Below are 27,502 nucleotides of genomic sequence, written 5' to 3'. Positions count from 1 at the left end.
CAGAACAATGTAAATGTAATGTTGGTTGGGGTGGGCATCTACAATAAACCCTTCTGCTGAAATACTGCCACCTTGTGGTGACAGTTTTCAACTGTTTATTTTACTGCTGCAACGTGACTTCCACCATAAATTGAGGTGAATTTAACACACTTAACACAGCTCCGTAATTTAGATGTTTTTCTCTCAACTTGTGCAATCTTTCAGTCTGAGGCATCTTGTATTGATCCTCTAACACCCCATCATCTCTCCACCATCAAGCTCCCCGATTTTAAATCTCAGGAGTTCTTAATCAGCTTGGTCCAGGGGAAATGATAACGTGAAGTGACACAGTGCATGCGACTCAAAATGGAAATGTTCAGTGTATGCATCACTACTGAAACCCAAAGATGATCAGTCTCACTGATCTAAACATAAATCTGTTAAGAGCCAGGGTTCATCATAACCAATGCTCCAATGGGCCACGGCCAGTAAACAGGTTGGGCAGGTTGAATGGCCAACTGCTGGCTTGTCTACTTCAGTGGTCTTTTCACCTCAATAATAGAACGTTTTTTAAGTTATCATTGGCCTGCTTTCATTTTGAAGGAAATCGTTGCTGCAAGACATCATTGTGAGTGCTTTATTTATATTTGTGACTAAAAACAGATGCATTCAGACTGCAGTCAAAGTATTTAATATTCAGCCGCTACAAAAAGGTTGATTTCAGGAGGACCTTCGTCTCTGATGCAGAAATCCTGCTCGCTGGATACACCTCAATCCTCCAATCAGAGTCCTTTTATCAGAGCACCTGATTGATGAGTTTAAAGGTTAAGAGAAGTTTATTTACTGCTGCTTCACCAACCACTCCTTTGTTACCATAGAGAGAGAGAGTAAAGCTGAAGACGTGGATTTCCGCTGCAGAATACTGCTTGTTCACCACTCAAAATATTGAATCAATAAATAATTCCAGCTCTTTAACCTGTGACCTCAGGAATCTGTGCTTTTTGTGAAGCTTTCGATTTGTCTGAAGCCTTTATACAAACTTTATATCCTTTCCACGCTGACGAATCAAATAAAAAGATACTTACTTCTCGTCATGCTTCCTCCAATCACGCTCTTCACAGACAGTGGCCGGCTGGGGGAAGAAAAAAAGACACTTTTTAGAATTTATGTGTATCACAACCTAAGACTCATGATTTATAAAATTAAAATGTGTGGACTCCACTTTGGCGCTATCAAATTCAGGTTCTAGTAAAAGCTTTGACTCATCAGCATCTAAACTGGGATAACCCCAAAGGACAAATGAGTTCAGACTGGAGACCACTGCAGCTGCAGGTCTGATGGGCCGAGCATGAGGTCATTACCCAAGTGCGCTCCACAGGGAGTCTACAAACGGGATTAATGATGGCGATTGATTCACCCACCCGCTGCACATCTGACAGTAATTACCAACATCTTTATCACCATATTCAAAACAGCAGATGCATTAGTGGTTTCATATCACTCAGTGAAATCCAATATGTGTGCTCAAGCTTTGAGGATGCAGGGACACGAGTGCTTCCAGCAGGAGGAGGAGAGTAGGAGCCAAAGAGCAGCGCGGTTCTTACTTCAGACTCTCCTGCGAAGACGACGAGGACCGGTCTGACTGGGGCAGAGACACGATGCTGTCTGAGCTCTTCAGGTGAGACTGGAGGGCCTTCTGATAGGTGGCCTCCAGCGCCTGGAAAAGATGTTCTGCCTCCCGGCTGTAGTGGCCGTGAAAGCCCCAGTAGCACCTACAGGGTGGAAAAAAAGAGAAGAGGCAGTGTAGTGAAAAACAAAAAAACAAACTAAACTTTCTCATTGAATTTTAAGACAGGACACTTACTTTCTAGCGATGGATCTGGCTTCAGAGTCAGCATCGTGGATTCCTTTCTTGATGGTCTCAGTGAGAACTGCCACGTGCCTGGGATAGTAAGGAAACATTGCAAGGAGAAACGGTTAAGACAGAAACGAGCAGTACTGATGATGTGGAGCACAAACAGCTCTCAGGGGAGTTCCTCGTTCCTCTCCTCTCTCCTAGAGTTTGAATCCTCTGCTGATCCACAGGGAATGTAGCCACCCGTGGGGCTTTTCACTCGCTTTTTAAAGTCCCCGCTGCGGTTGCCATGGTTACATATAGGGCAAGCAGGCCCCTTGATGATGATGATGATGATGGCTCGCTCAGGAGTCATCAATTTAACGGGCCTCATCAGTGGCTCAGCGAGCCAGCTCAGCTAACTGCAAATGCTCAACAACCTAAATGTCATCATGAGAGAGTAGAAGAAGAAGCTGCATGCACGTCTGCGCCTCAGCAGAATGCATGCACGCACACACACACACACACAAACACACTCTCCTATATAGTATGCTTCCAGGAGGAAACAGCAGACTAGCTCACCTTTCCAGTGTATTGGTGTGCCACTCCTGCAGCATGAGGTCGAGAAACTCGTAACAGCGTCTGGAAAGAAATTAAAGTTTATATGAATACGTCTTTAACCTTTTACACCTTATACTTTTTTACACCTTTGGTCACTGAGATTCGAACCTGTCTGACATTTTTAGTAAATGCACCTATGGTATTTATTTGTAAATTCTACATCACCCCGTTCTCGAGTTAATACATTCACAAAGTTAGGTGTCCATGCCACCCACCCGGAGGGGTAACAACAATACCCCGACAGCCCTTTAGGGCTGAGGAGTAAAATGTATAACTGCAAAGTAATTCAGAGTATTTATTCATTCATTATTCATTTCACTGGATTTAAAGTAAACAATAACCTTTCTGTGGCTGAAGCTCCGACTTAAACATGAACTCTCATGCCCTCAAAAATTATCTAAAAAAAACCCAGCGGCATTAATGACTGCATTATGTATATATATATATATATATATATATATATATATATATATATATATATATATATATACATACACACACACACACACACATACATATACATACATATTAGGGGTGCAACGATATTCGTATCGATATTGAACCGTTTGATACAGTGCTTTCGGTTCGGTACGCATATGTATCGAACAATACAACATTTGTAATTTCTTTTATCAATTTTCCTTCTGACGATGCTGTCTGTGTTGAGCGCTCAGTGAATCTGTGTTCGACTACTCCGCCTAGGCTGCACTGTCGAGCGCAGATCCACTGAGCACTCAACACAGACAGCATAGTCAGAAGGAAGAGCGCAGGGCACCTCCCCCACCCTCATTCAGATCTGGCGTTTGGAATTATTTTGGTTTTCATGTGACGTATGACCCTGAAGGTAAGCGAGTCATGGACTAAAGTAAAACAGTATGTTGAATGTGCCATGCAATGCTCAATTACATTGGTGTGAACTAGTGTGTTAGCGCAGTTAGCTCGTTAACGTGTTGGCCGTCTAGCCCCATGCACGGAGCGATCAGCGGTAGCTCGTTAACGGAGATTTGCCGTGTTGTGGCGTTAAGGTCATTTCAACGAGATTAACCTGAAAGCACTAGTGGGAACACAACGAATATGACTGCACATTTACGCAGACATCATCCTAGTGCAAAGACAAGTGGAAGCAGACAAAAAAAAGCAAGCATGCTACTAACTTTAGCCGAGTCATTTAGACAGCTGTTAGCACATGATTCTCCTTATGCTGCTGAGAATATAACCCGGAAGAAGCGGATAGTATAGCTTTTATTTTGGAAAGAGCCATTTCTCTGTAATAAACTCTCTTTTCCAAAGATGAGTGATTCCTCAATCAGATACAGGGCTTGCAATATCGCTAGCCCGACGTCCCGGAGCTAGCGATTTTTTCAGTCGGGCTACCAAAATCTATCTCTGCCCTGCCCGTCGAGCTATTGTAGGAAAAATATATGTCAATGCTTTTGCATTCTTTCAGAAATGTAGCTGGGTAATTATGTCATTGGCATCGGTGAGCCACTGTCAATATGTGACATATTGAAATCGCGTTTGAATTTGCGCTTGTTTTTTTGCTTTCACTTTGCAATCGTGCGAACTGTGTATAGAGAGCGACAGCACTGATCTGTGAGTGATGATAATTTGTGCACCAATTCCTCTGACATCGTCTTATTAATCGTTAGCTTACTATGCAAACATGACAAGTGAAATCTCCTGCAGCAAGCTTAAACATGTGAGAGGTTGATCGCGCAGAGAATCGCTGAGCTTATGTGAGTGAGTGTGTAAAAGCATTTCAGTTCTGCTGAGCCAAATAAGACAGGTCAGGGTGAAGAAGTGACAGCCAAAGAAAAGCTTACCACAAAACGGAGAAGTTATGACAAATCAGACTATGAGGCAAAAAGAAAGTGCAGCTTTATGGTTTCATGGACAAAAGAATTTCTGTGGCTGCAATATGACGAGCTAAATAACCAGGGCTGCACATAAGTGGTCCGCAGGTGCGCATTCGCTGGCAAAATAAAAAACACGCACAAGGGTTAGGGTTAAATTTAAAAACTGTACTTTTGAGTTAAAATATATATTTATAATTTTAATAAATGACAAATTAAAAATGCATGAACATTTTTTTGTATCGAAAAAATATCGAACCGTGACACCAAAGTATCGAACCGAACCGTGAATTTTGTGTATCGTTGCACCCCTAATATATATATATATATATATATATATATATATATATATATATATATATATATATATATATATATATATATATATTAATGCCTCTGAAAGTAAATTCATTTTAATGACTAAAGCACTTCGCCCTCAGACTGCTGGCTTACTTGTGGTTCCTAGAGCATTTAAAAGTAGGATAGGAGGCAGAGCCTTCAGCTTTCAGGCTCCTCTTCAGTGAAACCAGCTCACAGTTTGGATGTGTATATGTGTTTGTATATTTACACACACATACGTAAAGTGGCTTTTTGATATCTATTTTGTTTTTATCTGATTACTCCCCGTTCTTGAGTTTTTACATTTTCTCTTTTTTTCCTAAATTTTTCTTTCTTTTTAATCTTGATTTATTTTTCCCTAAATGAAAATCAAGTTTATTGGAAAACAAATAAGAAAACTGAAATTCTTGTCTTTTATTTTTAACTTGCAGCTGGTGTGTTTTATTTTGAAAGGCATTCTTACCGTCTGACTGCGACTGATTTGGAGGTGCAGTTACTGGTGATGATGGGGATGAGCCGTGGGTAATGTGTGTGCTGGGAGAGAAGAAAATGTCAGGAGGGATTATTTCTTCTGACAGCTCTGCGAGGATCAGTTATTTGCATGCAGTAATGCTCTGAGATCACTCACCCTGAGGATGAGACGGATGACGGCCATCCCGGACGTGGCCATGACTTTGGCACTGTTGGGCACGAGATTCAGCAGGGTTGGCATGACGCTCTCGGCCGCGTGGTCAAACTTGTTACCGAGAATCGATGACAAATATCTGGCAGAAAGAAAGAAATGGTTACAATGCAAAAAGCTTTCAAAGACAAACTGACAGATTGGCAGAAATACAGAGAAGTGAGTGAGGGATGATGGGAAACGTCTGCGTTGTGTTGGCATTAAGAGGGATGATAGGATACATGTAGGTCTCATCTATTCATCAGCCTCCTGCTCTTTCAGTGCCTCTCTGCTCTGTTCCACCTCATCAGGGCCGGATTAAACTCGGGATGATGGATGTTTGTAAGTCCAGAGTGATGCTGCAAGACTGGTTTTCATTAGCTTAAGCTTTTCACTGTATAACCTCATCAGTTACGGATCCATGTTAATGTCAGCGCTGCTAATCAAAGCCATTAGAAGCACGTTGATCAATGAGTAAAAACTGAATGACTCTCATTACGGAGCCCTAATCCAGAGAGAAACCCATGAAAATGACATGAAATGCAATCACTTGTGATTTAATGAATCATCCTGACATGTACTCTGCTCATCTGGTCACACCCTGATGACAAAATATTCAGTAAAGATGAACTAAAAGTGAGCCTTTATAGGCAAAGGTTTCAATTAGACACTTAAACCTCTTGTTTTGTCATACTGACAGTTTCACAGCTGAAAAAAAAAACTATCTGAAGATTAGACTATGCACTTCACTATCAGGTATACTGACAGGGCGGTCATAAACATAATCAGACCAATTGAGCCCAGCCAGGCAGAGAAATCTAAGCAGTGTCTCATGCAGAAAGATTCTGATCTTAAGGTTTTTTGTAAAAACCCCTCTGCAAACATTAATAAAAGCTGTCACCACTGAGGCGATCGTGACTCAAGAGTTGGCAGCTCGTCTTGTAATCGGAAGCTTGCCGGTTCGAGCCCCAGCTCGGACAGTCTCGGTCGTTGTGTCCTTGGGCAAGACACTTCACCCGTTGCCTACTGGTGGTCATTACCGGTGGCGCCAGTGTCCGGCAGCCTCGCCTCTGTCAGTGCGCCCCAGGGCAGCTGTGGCTACAATGTAGCTTGCCATCACCAGTGTGTGAATGGGTGGATGACTGAATGTAGTGTAAAGCACTTTGGGGTCCATAGGGACTAAGTAAAGCGCTATACAAATTACAGGCCATTTACCATTTATCATTTACCACAAGGTGGCAGCGTTATACCAGAAAGTCAAATCATGTTTACAAACTCAAAGTGTTTTCCAATCGAGGCAAACAGATCAAAACACCAGTTTTACAACAATAAAACAAGACTCGAATAAATACAAAAGCATAAATAACAATAAACACTGTAAAAATTAATAAGCATTAATTGTTTATAAAGTTTTTGAAAAACCCTTTCAGATGCTCATTCAGATGCAGTCGCCAATGCAGATGGAGTCGCATGTTTAACTTGGGAGATGTTTGTGTTGCTGGATGCACTTCCTGACACAACCTTGTTTGTTTGGGCCTGGGGCTGACACTCAGAGCACATATGATTCCTGAAGCTGGGACTGGGTCTCCTCCCGCTCTTAAACCAGGGATGTTCACGCATAAAAGCATTGTTAATTACCCTCAGGCTTTCATTTTATTTAACTAATTATTTTATTATTAAAATAAATTAATTGTTACACATTTAGATTATAAAAAGATCATTTAAAAAATCTGCTATGACAGGAAAACCAATCAACTCAAAGAAGAGAAAGAAAAAAAGCTAATTCAGTTTTTCTGTCATTTACTTAGAGTTCTTTTTCTTGCCATCCAGGGTTTAAGGACAACTATGTTTAATTTTTTAAGGTACATATTATTAATACTGTTTTTAAAAAGTCTTCAATTAACTACAGCTTTAACAGAATTTGAAGAAACAACAGCTGCAGTGAGTCAACCAGGGAAATAAGAAGAAGAATTCAAAAAGGAGGTCTCTGAAAGAAATGGGAAAAGAAAAAGAAAAACAGCAGCTCACTCACTGGTATAATTCTGCTTCCTGGTGGTGAACGTTTCAGAAAACAATTTGCAGGTGACTGATTACAGCAGGTACTTATACCTAATGGCCAGTTGACAATTTACATAGGTGCCAGCTTGCCAAAGGGTCTGAGTCAGCCCACTGGATGGGTTTACACAGCATGAAATAAATCTTCATGTGCATATTATAACAACAACAGACTCGATGTATGTGGAAAAACTGAGATGTTGTTGAAATCTCACTTATTTGTCTGAATACATGTCATTTCATCTGTTCATCATCTGTTTTTTTAAATGTTAAATTATTCTATAAAATTGTTCCCAGACATATGTTGATGTTGCAGGTGGTTAAGGGTGTTGCAAGGCTTCTAAAATCTCAGTCAGTAAAGTCTTCTTGTCTTACCCCAGCGTGATGCAGGCCTCTCGGACCACCTGGGAGCGCAGGTCTTTAGCTGACAGCTTGAAGGAAGCCTCAAGAAGTCGAAGCTGCTGAGGGAAACCTTCATAATCAGTGGCCCCCGCCAACATGAGGGAACGGACCTTCTTCAGCTACAGAGGAATGAGAAAAGAGAAAAAAAATGTCATGATCAAATATATATTACCTATCATCTTTATATGTAAGTGTGTGTGTGTTTTAAAGAGGACACATGTGCTTCCAGAATCTCACCGCAACCACTCGGTGCTCCCAGTCATGTTTGTCATCAGACAGCACTTCTCTGATCTTGGTCAGCTGGTCCTCGAGCTCTCTGTTAGAGTAGATCTGTGCACAACGGGACAGGAAGGGAAGCCACAATATTAGCAGGACTTATTTCAATATGGTGCACCAAAGTGACTGACCCCAAATCACCAGACTGTGCAGTTCCTCTAATGTCCACTAGAGGCTCAGGCAGTGAATCAGTCCCCACGTTATTAAAATGTCCAACTTTACAGCAGAAATAAACATGTTTACAGACTGATACAAAGACTGTTTTGGTGCAATGTTTTAATCAAGGCTTAAAGTTTGCATTGTCGGGGGCGTGGCTGTAGCTGCTAACTGCCTGTGAGGCTTTACCTCAGTTAATTGGAGTCCCTGAACTGGAGCTCTGCAAGGTGTTTGTGCTGTTGGAGCCTTTTGAAACATTTTTAAAGCAATAATCTGATTACTCTAGATAACCAGATAACCAATTAGCTAGCATTAACTGCCTTCCTACCCCACCCTTTTGTCTCAGTGCAGCCAAGAGCAATAAAGCTAGAATTATATCAGTTTTTTAAATGCTGTCTGTTTTGATTAAACATCCAGGTGGTGTGAGATGAAACATCGTGGATTCATTAAAGTCAATCTGACATGACATCCAGAAATCATGAACGCCTTTAAGTCATGTGGAAGTAGTTTTAAGGCACTTCATGATTCAGCTGTTCAGGTATTTTCAATAAAGCCAAGAATCCCAACCACATGATGATAGCAACCTGTGCTATCATCATGAGATGGACCAAGTATTTTGGACCATCACACAGGTGTGGACCAATTACCTCTAACACTCCTAAAGCCACACCCTCTGGGAAGGCTAACTACCATCATACTAAAGCAAGGTTTCATATGGAGAATGTGGCCAGCTCACCTGGACCGAGGGCACGTCTTCAAAGGCTTTAATGAAATCCTCTTCATCAACAGCACCAGCAGCAGCTTCTTTACCTTTGAAAAATATACATAAGGCATTTTAAATGGTATTCAACAGCATCTTTTAAACTACGAATTTGACCAAAGAACAGAAGCCTTGGTTCAGTCATTAACAACCTGCTCTCAATGCAAGCACATCTATGACAAACGAAAAACTGCCGTCAAACAAAGATTTCTTTCTAAAACATAACGAATCGCCAGCCAACAGAGCTCGGCTGCCTGAGGGTAAACTGTTATGACCCAGGGTTAAACTAAAATGTGAATAACTGTTCATTAAATCAGAACAAATAGTGACTTTCAGCGGCAGATTATTTATTCCCAGCACTGAGCTGAGCTTGAACCTCTCCCTCACCCGTGGGCTTTGGCGTGGTGGCTGAGCTGGGTCTTCTGACAGAGCTCACTACAGTCCTCCTGCCACTGGGTGGTGCTTTGGAGGAGGAGGAGGAGGACCGGCCTCCGTCCACAGAGTCCTCATCCTCAAAGTTCTTATCTGCAAAAAAGAAGAAGAAGAAATGAGAAAGGGTGTAGGTGACTTAGGCTTTCAATATAGGCTGGCTGACTGTGAGAATTATTTCCCGTAAGGATCAATAAAGCACCGTTCAGTCATCGTTCAGAGGCTGAAATCATTCTCTTAAGTGTTAAACAGCCCTGAGTCATTGCTGCGTTGGATAACCTCTCAGGGGGGAGAGTGCAACACGGGCAATCTGTCAGGTGGTGTATGTATCTGTGCACGTTTTAATCATTCCATCCATCTGACTCTAATCTGGTTTGGCAGCAGTGCACACATGGCCCCCGGCGTCACCTGCCCAACGTGACCACTCACACGAGGGATTAGCCGGTGGTGATATCCGCCAGCTGAGGCACGGAGATAAAGGCGGTGTTTGCAGCCATGATCATGACCGCTGTCTGAGGACATTTAGAGACATTAACTTGCTGTTTAGGAATCAGGTTTGTGCCTTGTCTTTTATTTGTGGAGCCACGTATAATAAACTGATACATAAAATAGAAGCTTCATCCACACAAGCTGCTCCCTGCATGAAAATCATCATCATGACCAAGAAATACAAAACATGACAGGGACAAAAAGGCAACAGGTTGGCAGACATGAGACGCACAGAGCCAGAGAGAGCAGAGCAATAACAGACAGACAGGAAGCTGTGCAGGGCGAGACGAGCGCGGCGAGGATGAAAATGAGGACAGATAAATGCATCGTTCTTACGAGGGCAGATTTTCTTGCACATCAGCTTCCTCAGCATGTCTCGGCAGCAGCCTCTAACACACACTCTCGCTTTCTTCAGGCATCTCTGTCGAATGGATTGTGTGTGGCTCCGGCACACTCCCAGACAAACCAGCCCTCTCCCTGAGGTGTGTGTGTGTGTATGTGTCACAGTAACATCACTGCTGATGCTGTTGGACTAAAGGCTCTAAAAACAGGGAGGGGTCTGAGGTTATGAAGCATTTTGTATTTACTGAGCACAGTTCCTGTACGATGACCACACTGTCGTGTTTAAATGCAGTTTCTCAAAAAGAAGTCAATAATGATGAAGCTTTATCTGCTGCTTATCGAAATGCAGGTCTCGGGGGAATCAGAGATGCTCAGACCTTCTTTATCCAGCCTCGTCCTCCAGCTTGTCTGAAGTGTTCATAAGCCAGCCGTAGAGCAGGGCGATATGGCCAAAAATATTTATCACGATATATATTTGAAAATTTGCGATAACGATATAACCGACGATATAATTGATGCGAGACAAAATACAACTCCACAACATTACTAGCGCAAAAAGACAACCTTCCATTTATTTTCACTTAAACAAGAAGCTGGTTTTTATGTACATTAAAGCTTTATAAAAATTTAACAGTGCAAATGCAAATTCCTTGCTGAAAGTTTAACCAAAAGGCATTTCCAGTAGAAATGGGCTGACATATCCTGAGCATAACCATGTATAATATCCACTGAAGTTAAAAAGAGGTGCTTTGCAACATTAAACTGCAGTGTGCAGTACGCATTTTTCGGACCATAAGGTGCACAGGATTATAAGGCACATTAAGCGAAACAAAGCAGTCCGATAAATCAAACTTTATTAAACTCATTCTTCTTGCTTCCTCCACTTCTGTACCATTGATTCATTAATGTTGAATTCTCTGGCAGCTGCATGTTGTTGCAGTATATTAATGACTAACCTCGTATTGTGGATGGATTATCTCAGTTGTTCTCCTGACTGAAGTTTGGTCCGTTTACAGCATCCTGCCATGCGATTGCATTTGTCTCTAACCATGAAGAACCTTCACGTTAACTTTTATAAGTGGAAAAGTGTTAGTGTTGGTCCTCCAGCTTCACTGTTTATGTTATGCTAACATAGCTGTGTCGCTAGCGATCACGTAGCACATCATTATATACCAGCTAGCCCAACTTCAGTAACCCTACAAACGTCACTGCTGTTTAGTTTCCTGTCTTCATTTATGTTGGAAGTGATAGCAGAGCTGTACGTTTGAATTTTTTCAGAAATCTCTCAGTCAGAACATGCAATATCATGCTTAGGTAACTAGCGAAACTAGCGAGCTAACTTCCGCTAGCTTCCTGCTAACTTCTAACTCCGTTAAATGTAATAACTTTTGTTTTCATGGATGCCTGGAAGTTAAACTTTATAGTTACACCTGGTAAAGCAGCAATGCTGATCGTTTTATTAAAGATGAAAGAATTTAGACAGTTTTTAACTCTAAGTGATGCTGCAGTGTTGTTTGACCTGAAGTGTTCGGACTATAGGACCCAGATTACTCCCAGATTTAAGAGCATCTTAGTCCGACAAATATGACAATAACAACGGCCGCTTGCATGTTCTGCAAAAAAATGTGCTTTGTTGTGTATCTGACGGACAAACACCAAACCAGTTCCACATCACGGAAGTTGCACCATTTTTACAAACCAATTCTGGTTCATCTGTTTCACTCAACAATCGGCCATGTGCGTATGAAAACAAAGGCACTGCGCATGCGCGTTTTACTCCCATTCTATCGCGATATTTCATTTTCCTATCGTTGCCTAACATTATACCGGTATTACCGTGAACGGTATAATATGGCCCAGCCCTAGCCAGCCGATAGATATTTCTTTCCCTGGGAGGTTGGAGGCATCCTGGCCAGTAGCCCAAAGCACCTCGCTTTTTGATGTGGAGGACAAACCCCTCCTGTATGCCCACGTTCTTCACCCTCTCTAGGAGACACTCTCCAGAGGAAGCTCCTTTCTACTGCTTGTATCGGTGATCTCATCCTTTGTCACTGCCCACACCTCGTGTCCATAGGTGAGGGTCGGAATGTAGATCACCAGTAAATCAATAGCTTCTCTGTGGCCCTCTGCTCTCTCTTCACCACAATAGACCAGCACAGCATCCTCATCACTGCAGACCGTCTCTCAATTGCTTACTCGACTCTCAACCCACTCATGATCAAGACCCCTGAGAAACACAGCCTTAGCTCTGTGACTTAGCTCAGCCAATTCTCATCCCAGCCGCTTTATACTTGACTGAAAAACAAAACAAAAAAACAACACAATGTGAGCTGGAAGTCGAACTGACACGTCACCCAGAACACAGATGATGAACACAACGTCTCAAAGAGCCAAGATGTGATCCTGGGTCCATGGAAGTGTGCACTTTAGAGTAAAATAACCAGTACAATCCACACACGAGGTGCAACCCAAGAAGCTCGGTGGGTGCTGAGAAAAGACGTGCAGATGCTATTCGCTCTCTATTCTCTATCGATCGATCTCTATGTGGCTAAACCTCTCAAACAATGAAAAGCCATTAGCTTACTGTAAACCCTTACTTTGCTGCCTGTAAAAAAAAAAGACGCACCCCCACGTGCACCTGATATTGGGATTCTCCGTCCCACAAATGCTGCAGGTTGAGTTCCGTTTTGTATTATTGAGGCCCAGAAACACGTGGGGCTGCAGACCCACGGGGCAGATTCAAAGTGTGATGCTGTGGCTCAAAGCTCTGAGCTTTGCAACGACCTACACGTGACAATTATACACTTACTCTGATAACTTATGCCCCACTTGCTCCAAATAACATTAACACACCCAAGAGAGGCCAATACAGCCATATCAGACACAACATAACATAACGTATTAAATCTGCAGTAAAGTGTCTGCTGTAGACATTCATGAATTTAAACTTTGTGATTAAATTCATTATTTTCTTTCCAAAATGTTGGACACTACAAAGACACCTGTGTACACACCTTTTAGGCCAATTTAATATCAAAAGGGTTGTTAGTAAATATGGCCCCATATGGACTTTCTTTCCTTGAGACCATGAGACAAAAGCCCCCTAATCAGTTGCCTGAACCACCCTAACTGACTCCTTTCATCTGTTTGGATTTATTTTTGTTTCTAGAACAGCTCTTTTAGGTATGATCCTTGCAATCCATCACACCACTGTTAGAAAGTCTGATTAAGTGGCCAAGCTGCTCATCAGCGCATCTATTTTTTTTCCATGTTAAAGGAAGTAATCAGTTATCAGACGTCATCCGTAGGCCAGCAAAACCAATAGCCAATCACCTCGCCCCCTCGCCTCTTCGTAAAGGCTAACAGCTCGCACACCTAAGCAGAAAGCACAGCGCCCGACCACACAGATGAGAGTATTGATCACAGCTGTCAGAGCAGCTGCTGCCAGCAACGCTGACACAACGGCTGGATTGTGTGTGTGATTTATCCAGGGAGCAATTAAAGCGGCATGCAACATGAGATGAGCAGTTCTCTCTCTCACACACACACACACACACACACACACACACACACACACACACACACACACACACACAGAAGAAGAGTGTGTGCCACAGCCTGAGGCGGGTCATTAGAGCATCTGAAGGTAAGTGAGTGGTGACAGCAGCAATCAGCCCACAAGCCTCTGGACATCACCTCCATCTTCCTGTAAAGGTTTCATCACTTGTAACAGGCGGAGGTCGTGAGGGACGTCAGCAGTTTAATGTTTTGGGGTTTTTTGTCAGACTAAAACTGTTTGTTCAGTTTCTCATCGATCTTTACACAACTGTGATAAAACACAACACTGGTTACAAGTACTCTGGAAATGTATCAAAAGTATCTGCTGTAGCTGTGAAAGTAAAGCAGGTTTAACACCTCTGTGTTTTATCATCACAGCAAAGCAAAGACGCAACCAAACACGTGAGAAATACATTTCATGAGAAAACAACAACAGTTTATCTGCAGGGGAGAAACAGCAAAAATACTAATCATGTGACTTTAAAAGGGGACCAAGATCTGCATCCATATTACGTTTTTATTTCATCTTAAATTCACTTAAGTATCAGTTAGTTTCCAGCGTGGGTAAGAGAAGAAATGAAAGCAGGGACAGAGAGCAGGTTTGTGTGGGCAGGTCGGGAATTTTGCTTTGCAGAACTTAAAAACAGACACATTTGAATTCTGCAGGTTTGGCAGTAATCATGTCAAGGAGAGGAATACTGCATTTTATCTGAACTCACTAAATGCAATAAGCCTGAAAGGAAGAACTGTAATGAGTGCATCTTTCTAATTTTCTAGTCTTATAATGTACACTCTACGACCCACAGTGATACAGTTTCTTTGGATAAAAGCTAAACACTGCAGTGTGGACTGTTGAATGTTGATAATTAAAATAGGGGATATTTTCTCAATGGGATAAAAAATGCTGTGCACTCCCACATAAGAAAAGGGACACTTGGTATACCCCACATCCAGCGCGAGTAACAACGCGATTACATCACCTCCTTCTGAATGGGTGTGTTTTAACCAAATTAACTGCATTTTTTTTTTTAAAATTTTGTAGACACATATTCTCATTTCAGTTTTCATTTCTTATTTCACTGTATTAACTCGTTAGTGTTGTTTAACCCCCTCTGAAAATAAAGGTGCAAATCCTGTTGTTTGAGGACTGAGAGGTGTGCTGCCTTTTCTGTCCACTAGGTGTCAGGATACACTGTGGGTGCAGTGCACAGTGGAGCTGTCAGAGCTGGCAATAGTAATCTGCATGAAGCCCAGATTTATATAACAGCGAGGATCTTTTTATACAAACAGAAGAAAAGCTCAGGGGAACGGGGGATTAACTGAAAGTTTAGCTCAGGAAAATTCTCTAAATCGAGGACAGAGGGAGGGCCTCTTGCTATCCCACCAGCTCGCTCGGTTTTCTTCTTCACCTTTTTGTCCCTTGGTACCCCCTAAGGGAGCCCAGAAGAGTCCATCAGGGATCTTCATGAGGCCCAAGGCGGTGTCTCCATCACTCACTGCAGCAGTTTAGCTGGTGTTATATAAGACAGCTGACTGGTGATCAGTGTTATATCATAATAAAGACTTCCTATGTTTTCCTAAAACAACAGAGGAGGATTTTTTATTTTTTATTTTAAAAAAAAAAATCACCTTCTGCCTGCAAATTATGTGCTGATGAAATCTGATGTTTACCATCTCCTGAGATTTGCACAGTGTCCCATTTTATTTTAGACCTCATGACTTCTGTTCATACCCGTTTGTTACAGACGGGATTTGATCCGTCAAATTTCGAACAGAAAACTGAGCTTCTTAGAACCACCGAGCAGGAAGGAGCTCACGTCCCTGTGAATTTCTTAGCTGACAACAATCAACATGTGATCAGTTCACCTATAAATCTGTTTGTTCTTGTCTTTGTATGACTGAAAGAAAAGTTATGGAAATATAAAACAAAACCAGATTAAGAATTATAAAAATAAACACGGAATAAATTAATTTGAGGTAAAAAATGACCATAAGACGATAATCTAAATAAAAATAATTAGTAAATGAAATTATAATTACAGGAAAAAAAAAATCCTAAAACATTTGACCCCCCCTTTTTTAAGGTGAATAAATACTGAAGTAAATTAAGACAATTATCAGCATTAAATTAATTGTTTTGGTTCACATTAACAGCTGATTTATTTCTCTTTATTTTTTAAATACTGCCAGCAAAAAAAAAAACAACCCCCCCCCCCCCCCCAAAAAAAAACACACTCAAAAAGGCCACTCACATACACTCCTCTTGTGGTGTTCAGTTTTGTTTTTTTTTGGCGCTATTTAATGAAAATCTGTCATTTTTTATCACTTCCTGTCCAACAGGATGGTGTGGGCAGTCTGACACAGTGGTCTCATTACTTCAGTGAGCCTGTGGCTACACATGTCTGTCTCTGTTTCACTAAAACTGTTTCCCCTGGTGTCACCCTGCTTTCAGGGTAGACAAAAAGCACAAAGAGAATTATCGATCACAAGTCCAATGAGCAACGAACACCTACTTTTATAATCCACTGTGGTGATGAGAAAAAGATCCACCTCACTGTCTGTCCCAGTGTTAAGACTCACTTTGTGCAGTCTTTGTTTCCCTAATAACTTTTTCCTCGGGTTTCTGATTTGCTTTTGATAGCACTTAACTTCATTTTTTGCATTATCACGTTTTTTTTTTTTTAAATGAGAAAGCAGGATTAAGAAGCTAAATCCATACATTACATACAGACATGTAGCCAAATGAGGAAAGAGAGGCCAACAGAGAGTCAGACTAACAAGAAGCCAGAGCTAGGTGAAGTTGTTCAGGCAGATAAACCAGGTCAGAGCCTGAACCACGTCATTCCAGTAAGTGTGCACCTGTAGGAAGCTGCTCAGCACCTTGGGCTTTGACACATGACACAGGATTGGCTCTCAAACATTTGCACATGGCGGCGACCTCACACAATCAATGAGCAAATACTTAAATGATGACTGGCAGGTAGAATCAGCAGAAACAGAGCAGGTTTCATGACCTGATTCGGACTACCAGCACTACAGTTTAATGTGCAGAAGCAAATTTGGTCATATGTTTTATGGACATCCATGACCACCGATGGGTACTAGGGCAGGGCAATATGGCCAAAAATATTTATCACGATATATATTTGAAAATTTGTGATAATGATATAACTGACGATATAACTGACGTGAGACAAAATACTTTACAACTCCACAACTTTATTAGTGCAAAAAAAACAAAAACAAACAAAAAACCCATCAATGTATTTTCACTTAAACAAACAGCTGTTTTTTATGCAAATTCCTTGCTGACAGTTTAACCAAAAGGCATTTCCAGTGGAAACTGGCCGACATATCCTGAACTATAACCATGTGTAATATATCTACAAAACTTAAAAAGAGGTTATACACACACAATACGGTAATACTATGTTGAAGAACAGTACGTATCACTCGGCGAGGCTCCTGACTACGGTAGCCGTAATGCTTTGACAATCCATCAAGCGGTGCGGCTTTGTAGCTTATCAAAGTCGTGCTAAAACATTTTTTTACAGATTTTTGAGCGCTGTGTAAGACATAAAAAGTTTGAGGTCAGTAAGCACAACCAGAATTCATACATAAGGCGCACCGGATTATAAGGGGCACTGTCAATTTTTCAGAAAATAAAAGGATTTTAAGAGCGACTTATTTTCCGAAAAACACGGTAATAACGATGGTCCGCTTGCATGCTCTACCAAAAATTGTACTTTGGTGTGTATTTGACGAAAGCCAAACCAGTTCCACACCACTGAAGTTGCACCATTTTTACAAACCAATTCTGGTTCATCCCTTCATTCAACGATCCGCTTTCGCCCTTCTCGTTCTCCGTCGCCGCCATGCTTTTTCTGCCACGTGCGTATGAAAACAAAGGCACTGCGCATGCGCGTTTGACCCATATTCTATCACGATATTTCATTTTCTTATCATTGCCTAACATTATACCGGTATTACTGTGAACGGTATGATATGGCCCAGCCCTAATGGGTACCTTTGATGTTTGACTCTGACACTCAGACAGAATTACCACTTAAATGCACTATTCGCCTGGAATACCAGCTTATCCTGCTGACTTGGTAACCCAAATTTGGACAAGCAGAAGAAAATAGATAATAGAAAATGGATATCTATTTTTAAGAGTAACAGAAAAAGAATCACCAAATGAGAGCAAACTGCATCTACAGCTGAATCCTGCAAACAGATTACATTGGATTTTTCTAACAAATACATTCTCTGAGATTAAAATCCTTCTCAGAGGACAGCAATTACTGGCATTGCAAGAAACTCCTTAAAAGGTTTGTTGACTTTATTCCAAAAACAAGGGTTGAAATGGAAGTTATACTTTGAATTTGCTAATATTGAAGTCTCCCATAGATTTCTATTTAGCATTAATTAACATTCTCTCAGTGTTTCCAGTGACAGTGTTTGCTTGTTACTGTTTGGGATTTGCTTCACATTCAGGTCTGTGCTCCCCCAAATGAGCCTGTTCACAAACTATTTGCACAGATTGTGAGTGCAGCAGAGTCTGTTTCCCGAGCAGAGGGGCCACTGCTGTACCGGCCTCTTATTGTGCCCATCAAAGACGCTGTTTAAACCCCAGAATCACAGGACTAGAAGGGCTGTCTGCACGATTCACTTGGCAGAGAGCAACAGTAAGACAAAAGCATCATTCAAGAGGTTTATACTCATCTCTTCATTTCTGTGCATCTCCCTTTGTTTTATATAAAGTCCTCCAACACCCCCCCCCCCCCCCACCCCCTTACACAGTCTCGCTCGCATCAGCTGTGTACTGATGAACAATTATTACAAAATTATTTATTTGTGCGTAATATTAAAATTACACAAGAGGGGTTTAAATACCTCATTCAGCTAAAATAGAAGGCATCTTTCATTCAGATAGTTCTGAGAATAGTTGTCTGGTTCTTTTGCGTCAGCAGTGGTCTAACTATAGCAAACACACTGGTATGTGTGGCTCTTGTTTGATAGCTATCTCTTAACTTTGTGATGAGTTGCTTTGTCATTTTGCTGATATATAATCAGATGTATAATAAATGTAGGCCTTAATCAACAGACGCTGAAACTCTGGTGAAAGTTTATTTACAGAGGAGTTATAAAAGTCTGCACAGTCATTTATAAATGTGTGAACTGACAGTGAATTCCCTCTGGCAGGGGGGGTGCTGAATGATTTTGCAACCGAAAACATTAAAAACAGATGATGTTGACGTCTCTTGTAACATTTAACTGTCCTGCTGTGATCTAGTTTTTGCAAACAGCTGGAAATTTGTACATTTTGCTAATAAACTCAGTTGGCAATGAAGAGTGAACTCATTTGCTCCCAGCTGTCGACATGCAAAATGTATGTTTGAACCTTCTATTTTTATCAGTATGGCCTCTTCGAATCAAAGACATTTAAAGAAAAGGTACTTCTTTGGTGCTTTAAAGCCAAATCCTCCTCCACACAGTAAAGCAGCCAATGGCAGCAAATACACAGCATGCACACACCCACACACACACATTAATGAGCTTGTTAAGCTCTCTGCAAAGCACCACTTTCACTGTGTGTGTCACGATCAAAGAGCTTCCTTAGAATGAAGCGCTCGCCTTTCTTTTTTTTCTTTTTTTTTTTTTTCTTTTTTTTTTCCTAAATGACATCAGAAACAGCAGTATGCGACATTACGTGATGGCAGAGCTTCAGTTCATCCTTTGTCATTTTTTTTTTTTTTTTTTTTTTTTTTTTTTTTAATAAATAGGACAGGGGGAATGAATGAGAGAAAGAGGGGGAGAGAAAGAAAGAAAACCAAAGGGGAGAAGAGACGGTGAGAAGGGGGGGGAAGAGAGAGAGAAAAAAAAAAAAGAACTCCTGGGTCACCTGTATGGAGAAAAAAAAAAACAAACAAAAAAAACAAACAGAGGAGACAGCAAACAACAAAGAGCAACATAATAATAGAGAAAACAAAGCACCATCACAATAAACTAGCTAGTCATAGATATCAATATTTACTAAATAATAAACGATATTGTGCAGCACGCAAGATAGACAGCGCACAGTGTGCTTTGAGGCAGCAGCCAAGAAAGCTTTAGTCCGCGTCTGTGAAGCGCTCTCCTTTCTCCTCGTTCACACACTGGAGTTATACTTGAAATCAGGTTTCACAGCTCAGAGAATCATGTCATTTCTCATTTTACAGACAGTCCCCGACATGATGTCACATGAGTGAAGAAGCTCTGTGACTCTTACAACCTGAATTAACATATTTTGTTTATTTTCCAGTCAAGAAATAGATGCTTAAACTGGCTGTCATGATGAGGCTGAGGATGCAGATCTGCTCATCACAGCTGAACACTGAGGGAAACAAAAACCTGCAGAGTCTGCAGGGTTTATGTAAGAGCAGCAGAGCACAGAAAGGGGCTTGTGAGAGCTCACTCACACACACACACACACACACACACACACACACACACACACACACACACACACACACACACACACACACACACACACACAAAATGCCTTGGGAATTCAGCCAGTCACAAAAACACTGTGATTGTGTTCAAGAAACTGAGAAGTGAGCAGCTGACATGGCGTCCCACCCACCCACCCACAGCTCTCCTCTGTGGTTATAAATACAGCCTGGATCTGAAGCCTCAGTGTGCGCAGATCTGGAGAAATAATACAAACTTCTAGCTCACATCCGAGATATCCACACAAGCTATCCATCTGAACGATGCGCCACGGTAAACCAGACCTCCAAACAGTTTATACATGATTAGAAATCGTCAGAACTCACTGATTTTACGAGTGATTTTAAATAGATTTGGCTTGTTACAAAGATGGAGCTGTATTTATGATACGGGACAATTTAAAGTTTTAAATGCAGCTTTTATTAGCAAACTTACAGCTTATTTTGTGTTGAGAGCAAACACACAGATGCTTGGAGGTTTAATATCTGTGCATAAGTGAGCCTTTGTGTTTCAGTAGTTCTTTCTCCTCTCTGTAGTTTATAGAAAATAAAACATTTTATATGCATGAAATGTATATCATACATAAGAAAGGAAATGTAAAGAAAATGGAACCAAAACAATAAACAGACTACTCCCACACACTGTTATGAAAACCTAAATATTAGTCACAGAACCGCTCCTTTTTTTGCAGCTGGTCTTAAAGTCAACATTTGGCTTGCTAGCATTAATCAAGCTTTGAAACAAACTGCACTGGATTTATTTGGCTAATTTTTGTGGCCCATACTACTCTGCTTCCAGGTAAAATCACCCCTGAGCAGCTCGAGATTACCTTCGCCTCACCCCTGTGGCCGTGTGAAAGCCGAGCACAACAGCAGAAATGAAGCATGAAGCGATCGCAGCAGGTCTGGAACACGACCAGGATCGCCCTCACACCGCCCCACACGATGTCATCTCTCCTGTCAGAGGAGCGCTGACGGTCTGTTTCTGATTTTACGTTGACCTGCAGAATGTTTATTTGGTTCCTGCTTAATCAGAAATTCACCAACATATCACACGCGCAACATATTTATAGAAACTAAGCGAGTGGAAAGGACTCTTGTTTATTTCTACATGTGCTGTATCAGTAGTGGAAAATACTGCAGCAAAATAAATCTCTGACTTCATGTTTCCTAAAGCCTGTTTCGCCCACTTCATCAGGTTTCTTGGAGCATCCGCCTATTTAAAAATGCACCACTCCCACTGTGAGGATGACCTGCTTTCTTCATACAATTCAAGTGCTGCAATAACTTTAGTTCCACTTTGGTTCTTAAAAGAGCTGCTGCTGACTGCTGCTCTGCCAGTGACTGAACCGCTGATGTAAAACTGCAAAACAAAATTCATGTCGGGGCTGGCTGCTTTTATAACGAAACGTCAGCAGAAGCAAGATTTTTTTGTCCTTGTATACTCCTACCATAAACCGAAGGTGTGCTTATCAAAAATTATACGCACAAAAATATATAATTGAAGGGATTATGTAACAAATTATCTAAATGATATAGAGAAATGTGTAACCATTTCCAGGATAAGGAAAATCAAATTGTCCCTCGTGGCTTCAGGCACCAGCAGGCATTCTCCAAACAAGAGGCAAAAAAATGTGACACTACCATGTGCACTGCATGGAGAAATCACAGTGTGACCGCTGAAAGCTGCTGAAGCTTCGTCACAGCAGTCACACTTATAATTATAACGCCACGCTGCTGCAGAAACAACCGGAGACTCCCTCCTCGATTGCCAGAGCTATCAAAAAAGTACAGAAGTGGCTCAGAGCTCAGTTTGCAGCAGAAAAAAAAAGATTACATAAAAAGATAAAAACTCAAACACAGAGCAAAAGAGACGATGATAATATTTTGGGTGTTTCCAAGCGTGTGGTCTGAGAGCTCCTCGCATTTCCAGTCTTACCTTCTCCAGCTGTCATGGTGCAAAGCTGCTGAGCAGAACAGGAATGCAGATCCACAGCTGATCGCTCCACCGATCGGTCAGCTCTAACCGAAGTCTCTGCCACCTCTCTCTCTGTTTACCTCACAGTACTGCCACAGAAATGGCTGCTTTGTTTTGCTCCCTCCCTCGCTCTTGTCGATTTATCCCTCCACAGTCTCTCACTCTGCTCCCTCCTCCCTTGTCTCCTTCCCTGAAAAAACAGCCTGTCTCTTTCCATCTGTCTGTAGTCAACCATCTAGAGAGTGAGCAATTGTATATTTTTGCACTTTTGAGATATTTTTAATCATAAAATTAGTCATTTTAGCTGATCTGTAACAGATAAATGAAACACTAAATGGATGGGATACACCAAGAGAGCTGTAAAAACACGATACTTGTGTAACATATAGCACTTTAGTTGCTGAAATAGCTCAATTTTGTGAGAGGTAAAGCTACGTTTCGTAATTACCCTCTGCAACTATATCTATTACCACCAGGGGGCAGCATTTTACCAGTGGGAGTATTGAGATGTTTTGGGATGTGTGCTGCCCTTAATTTAATTTCTGACATTTCTTTTAAGTCCTACTCCCTATTCCTTCCGAGGCTTTGTCTTTTCCCCCGGATGCCGACCACAACGGTTAAATAAAAGGTGCACTGACTCACTGCTTCCTCTTGTGGTAAAAAGTGATAATACATAGTTGAGCTTTAGCTGACATCCCTCCAACACTACGCATCCTTTAGACATGAATTCAAAGCTGCTTTTTTCAATCTCTTGTCCTTCAGTTAACTTTGGAACAGTTTAAACTTCTGCCCTTTGCAAAAAAGAAAAAAAAAAACCCAACTGGATTTATTACAGTTTTCCACTTTTATTAATTTAGGAATATTTTTTCTCTTAGTTCACTTTCATTTTTACTGTGTTATTTAATCAGTGTAATTACTTTCAGTTTTAGACTGAATCATAATTACTGTAATGTGAAGGGTTTTCAGGGGGAAGATTTGGGGACAGAGCAGAATAGAATAGAACCAAAATTCAACAGAAAGCTTTATGCGGGTTTTTTTACTCACAGTCATGTAGAAATACCAGACTCAATAATCAGATGCAGCAATGCTTCATCGGGCCAGTTGTGTAAACAAATTTGACCAACCTTACAAAAAAAGAAATAAAACTAAAGACATTTACTGTAATTCTTTCTCATTTCAGTTTCATGTGTGCACATCTTCAGTTCAGTGTTCGCTCTTAGCTTTTTGCTTAGTTTTGGTACAAAAGCACAAAAAACCTTTGCAGTGCCTGAGTTATTATGAAAGTGAACTACAACTAAAGTCAAAACTTAAAGTTTAATGAAACTGTTAGGTTAATCAAAATAAAATTTAAAACTATACTTTAAAAAAAAAAAAACCTGACTTACGAAGACCCCATTTAACGAAAAATTCAAGTTACGAAGGCACTTAACGGCAATATCTCTGCCCGTGTTACGATGCCCGTGTAACGAAATCCACTGGCTCTGATTGGCTGAGCCCAGAATGCCCAGAACGCCCAGAATGCCTTCCGAATCATGTGACAACCCCCTTGGCTTTCGTATTTGCGCTTCGTTGTTCCACTTGAACGACTCAAAAGGCGCAATGGGTGCTTCGACTTACTAAAAATTTCGACTTAAGAAAGACCCTCGGGAACTAATTAATTTCGTAAGTCGGGGTTCCACTGTATATTTTTTTTAAATATATAGATGAAACATCTATACTCTCTCTCAGTTTGGTCACACTACCATCCTCAGGCATCCATGTATGTGTTCGTTGAAACTCTAAATGACTGTTAAATTTAGCCCCTGACAAATGTGCTCATTGCATAATAACATTAACTGAGCATTTTCAAACAATATAAACTCAATGAAACATCAAAGTTGCGCTTCAAACTACAGTTTAACACAATTACAACTGAAGTACAAGAAAAAAAATGTAAAACGAAATAAAAATAAAAAGGCCTATAATAACTCAGTGCAGTATAACAACCCATTTCCTCAATGCTTAGAGCTTATTATAGTAACCATTGTCCTTGATGTAAATATGTAAGAAAAACTGTGTATGTTTCTGTTCTGTGTCCTGTTTGTTGTATATGTGTCTTCTAGCTGCTGTTACAACCAAATTTCCCCTTGTGGGACAATTAAAGGATTATTCTATTCTATTCTATTCTATTCTTATTTTGCTGTCACGGCACTCACTGCCCATCCACATTAACACCAGACATTCCCCTCTCTCTAAGACTGACAGATTTCAATTAAAACAAGTCACAGAGTCAATTTCAGTTGAGCTGTGAAAGAGACGAGTCGAGCCAAGCAGCTGATCGTGATGGATATAAAGGCTCAATATCTAATAAGCGCTGAAATGAGTCATGTGTACATGCTCCTCTCAGTCCTCCAAGTTAACTTTCACACAGCAACATGAACACTGGCTAAAGTGTCCACCTTTATTTATTATTAGGACTCACGCTCAGGAGTTGCTTCATATGTCCTACGGAGCTGAGCAATATTATTTATCCTCAGTGTCTGAAATTAAAGGAGATTACAAAGAAACTGACTGATGAGAACATTTTTTCTGGACTGGCTATAAGTAAAAAACAAGGATTAACTAAGGGGGGGGGGGGGGGGGGGGGGTGTCAGGTGGGATTTTTTTTCTCCACTTTGATGGATTTTATACAGATCAATTTAAGGAGTCGAATAAACAGAACAAAGAAGATGAAAATATGGTGCAAAAATAACCGATAAAAATAGCAGGAAAGAGATGAAAGAACTTCAGTGCCGACTGAAATGCTGTGTCATCATCTTAACATTGCGACTGTGACTCAGCAGGCTGGTGAATACAGCTTAAATCTGACAGAAAATCGTGCCTCATCATGATTGATCAAGTCTTACTGAAAGTTAAACTTCACATGACACTCAAAGAAACTCAGAGCGGCAGCTGAGACGGGAGGTGGAGACTGTTTTGAAACACTGATCCCCGTCTCACCGTGTTCTCCTCGGATCAGCTGTTCTTGCTGTAAATGCGGCGTTAGCTGCAATTAGACAGAGTCAGCAGCTCCAAATGCGAAGAATTTCTAACATCCACCCAACTGCAGTTTTATTTTTTTGTGTTTCTGATATATTAACAGAGTCTGCTAGTCTTTTTTTAGTTCCACAGAGGGACAACTGAAATCTCTGACTCTCGCCCCAGGCTGTCCATTGGGCCTGAAACCCTCCCCCACCCTCCTCCTTTCTCCACATTCATGTACACATTCAACATGGAGGGTAGACTCAGAAGCTGACACGCCAGAAAAAGAGAGTGATGACACAGGAGAGAAAAATCTGCCACAAGGAAGATGTTGTCTTCAAGCTCTGCTGTCAAATAACTCCTAAATTTCACCCTGCACCATATGACAGACACACCAAGCTGTCCCATCCCCTCGAAACAAAAACGACTTAAACCACCAGAAAGAGAATTGTTTATGCTCCAGGGCTGCAACTGAGAAACCTTAACCCATGTATTTGTAGCTAAAAATCTCAGACATCCCCTGAACAGATTACAAAGAGGGCAGCTCTAAGGACACACTCACTGAACCATGAGTTCATATGTCCTTGTGAGAAGCAGTCTGATACAAAACGCCCACCAAAAACAACAACTACAACAACAAATGTATAAACTACAACACAGATGAAGCCTAACACCTCAGAGGAAGTCACAGTCTCTGGTCAAAAAAACAGGAGCAGTAAAATGGCCTGTATTTATATAGCGCAGTAATATTCAGCTAAAACCTCTGCAGCCACCAGGTTCACTGAAACCAGCTCTGCAAGTTTCAGCTGATTTTGCAGCTGACTCAAAAACAAAGGTGCAGGAAATCGGAACCTTTGCAGATTCACTTTCAGGACAACAGGCCCTCAGAGACCAGCTGTTTGGTCAGCCTGACCGACCAAGCGGGAGTCAGCCAGTCAGACAACGGGGAAAAACTACAATCTTTAATAAATGTGTTTGAGACGTCCCACCTGTTGCTTTTTGATAGAAGACACTGAGGTACATATAATTTATCCAGCCTAAAACTACAGAGATGTGATTTGAATTTCCACATCAGCCAGCCTCTAATGTGCTCTGCATACCAGCAGAAAGAAGCCTGAAGCAAAGGGAGGAGCACTCACCTGAACCAGAAGATGAGATCATGTTCCCGGATCTTTGGACTTCATCGAATTTGCTGAAGATTACATTCAAGCTGTAACAGAGGGACAGAGAGAAAGACAAGAATGTGAAGATAATTATGCAGATGGCACATAAAACAAAGCAGATGGGCAGCAGAAAGTAACTAAAGACCTGTTTACTGCACTATCCATCACCTCCGAGGTGAGAAGCCCTCCCTCGGCTTTCTGCTGCAGGGACCAAAATAGACCGAAACCACCACACAGATGACTAACAGGCAACGGGGCCAGAGAGAGAGCGAGCGAGAGGGGTGATGGAGGGGTGCAGAGACATATGGCCCAGTGTGAAGGAGGAACGAAGAGGACACAAAGGGAACAAAGAAGATGCCGCATCTGAATGTTCGCTGGTATCTGATATTAAACGTGAAATCACGTTTTGAGCCCGAGCTACAAAATTCTGGCGCCGTTTCAAAGAGCTTGTTCATGGCTGATTACAAGAGCGATGACCATAAATCCGATTTAGGAAAAAATAAATCATCTGGGGTGTTCAGTCATGAGCCAGAAAGTAACCTCTGCAGTGTGGATTTAGACCAAAAAGTGCACGCACACCAGCTCTACTGCAGTTCAGCTCAACTTTAAATCTGCAGCCAACTTCATAAATAATGAATCATAACAGAATATATATTTTATGTTTAAACAACCATTTATTTTACACTCTGTGCTGATTTCTGATGCTAAATCACAGGTTCACAGGTGCTCCGATGAGCTGCAGAATCATGTTTTAGGAAGGTATAATCCTTATATATGGATAATTCGATAGCAATTTAAAACCGTGGTAATATAAAGAAAAATCATCTAATTTATTTAGCATTAAAAATGGGAAATTCCTGCAGTACATCAGCCAAATCTGTAGAAACTCAATATGTGAAAAAGGCTAAATAAAATTTTATATAATTCTAATTAAAAAGAGACTCTTGAAAGTAGGGTTGCTATAAAATGTTTAATGACTTTTACATTTTACCCACTTGAACCAAACAGCGCGTGAAAATCAAGCTGTGGTTGGAACAGGGAACTAATAAAGGGCTCTCTGTTCATTAACCATCGCTCTACCGTTAATCAATGAAGGCTATCAAAGAGAAAAAT

At 41.2% G+C, this 27,502-nt stretch overlaps 1 protein-coding gene across 15 annotated transcripts in view; it reads right to left on the bottom strand.

Annotated features, from left to right (window-relative positions):
* The window catches only part of clasp1a (cytoplasmic linker associated protein 1a), a 98,094-nt gene that overhangs the window by 38,325 nt on the left and 32,267 nt on the right, over positions 1–27,502 (bottom strand). For all 15 annotated transcript variants that reach the window (XM_085249842.1, XM_085249843.1, XM_085249844.1 and 12 more), the window contains exons 8-18: positions 26,366–26,436; positions 9,324–9,461; positions 8,913–8,986; positions 7,982–8,074; positions 7,718–7,863; positions 5,255–5,390; positions 5,090–5,160; positions 2,396–2,455; positions 1,844–1,921; positions 1,584–1,751; positions 1,065–1,111 (exon numbers count right to left, since the gene is read on the bottom strand). In XM_085249842.1, coding sequence (XP_085105968.1) covers positions 1,065–1,111; positions 1,584–1,751; positions 1,844–1,921; positions 2,396–2,455; positions 5,090–5,160; positions 5,255–5,390; positions 7,718–7,863; positions 7,982–8,074; positions 8,913–8,986; positions 9,324–9,461; positions 26,366–26,436 — 1,082 coding nt within the window. The remainder of the gene's footprint in view (positions 1–1,064; positions 1,112–1,583; positions 1,752–1,843; positions 1,922–2,395; positions 2,456–5,089; positions 5,161–5,254; positions 5,391–7,717; positions 7,864–7,981; positions 8,075–8,912; positions 8,987–9,323; positions 9,462–26,365; positions 26,437–27,502) is intronic.

This window comes from Mchenga conophoros, linkage group LG16 (assembly GCF_057382185.1).
Source record: "Mchenga conophoros isolate Kocher_MC1m ecotype Shallow Benthic linkage group LG16, M_conophoros_male_GT1.1, whole genome shotgun sequence".
Taxonomy (NCBI): domain Eukaryota; kingdom Metazoa; phylum Chordata; class Actinopteri; order Cichliformes; family Cichlidae; genus Mchenga; species Mchenga conophoros.
This window is presented reverse-complemented; position numbering and strand designations above follow the sequence as displayed.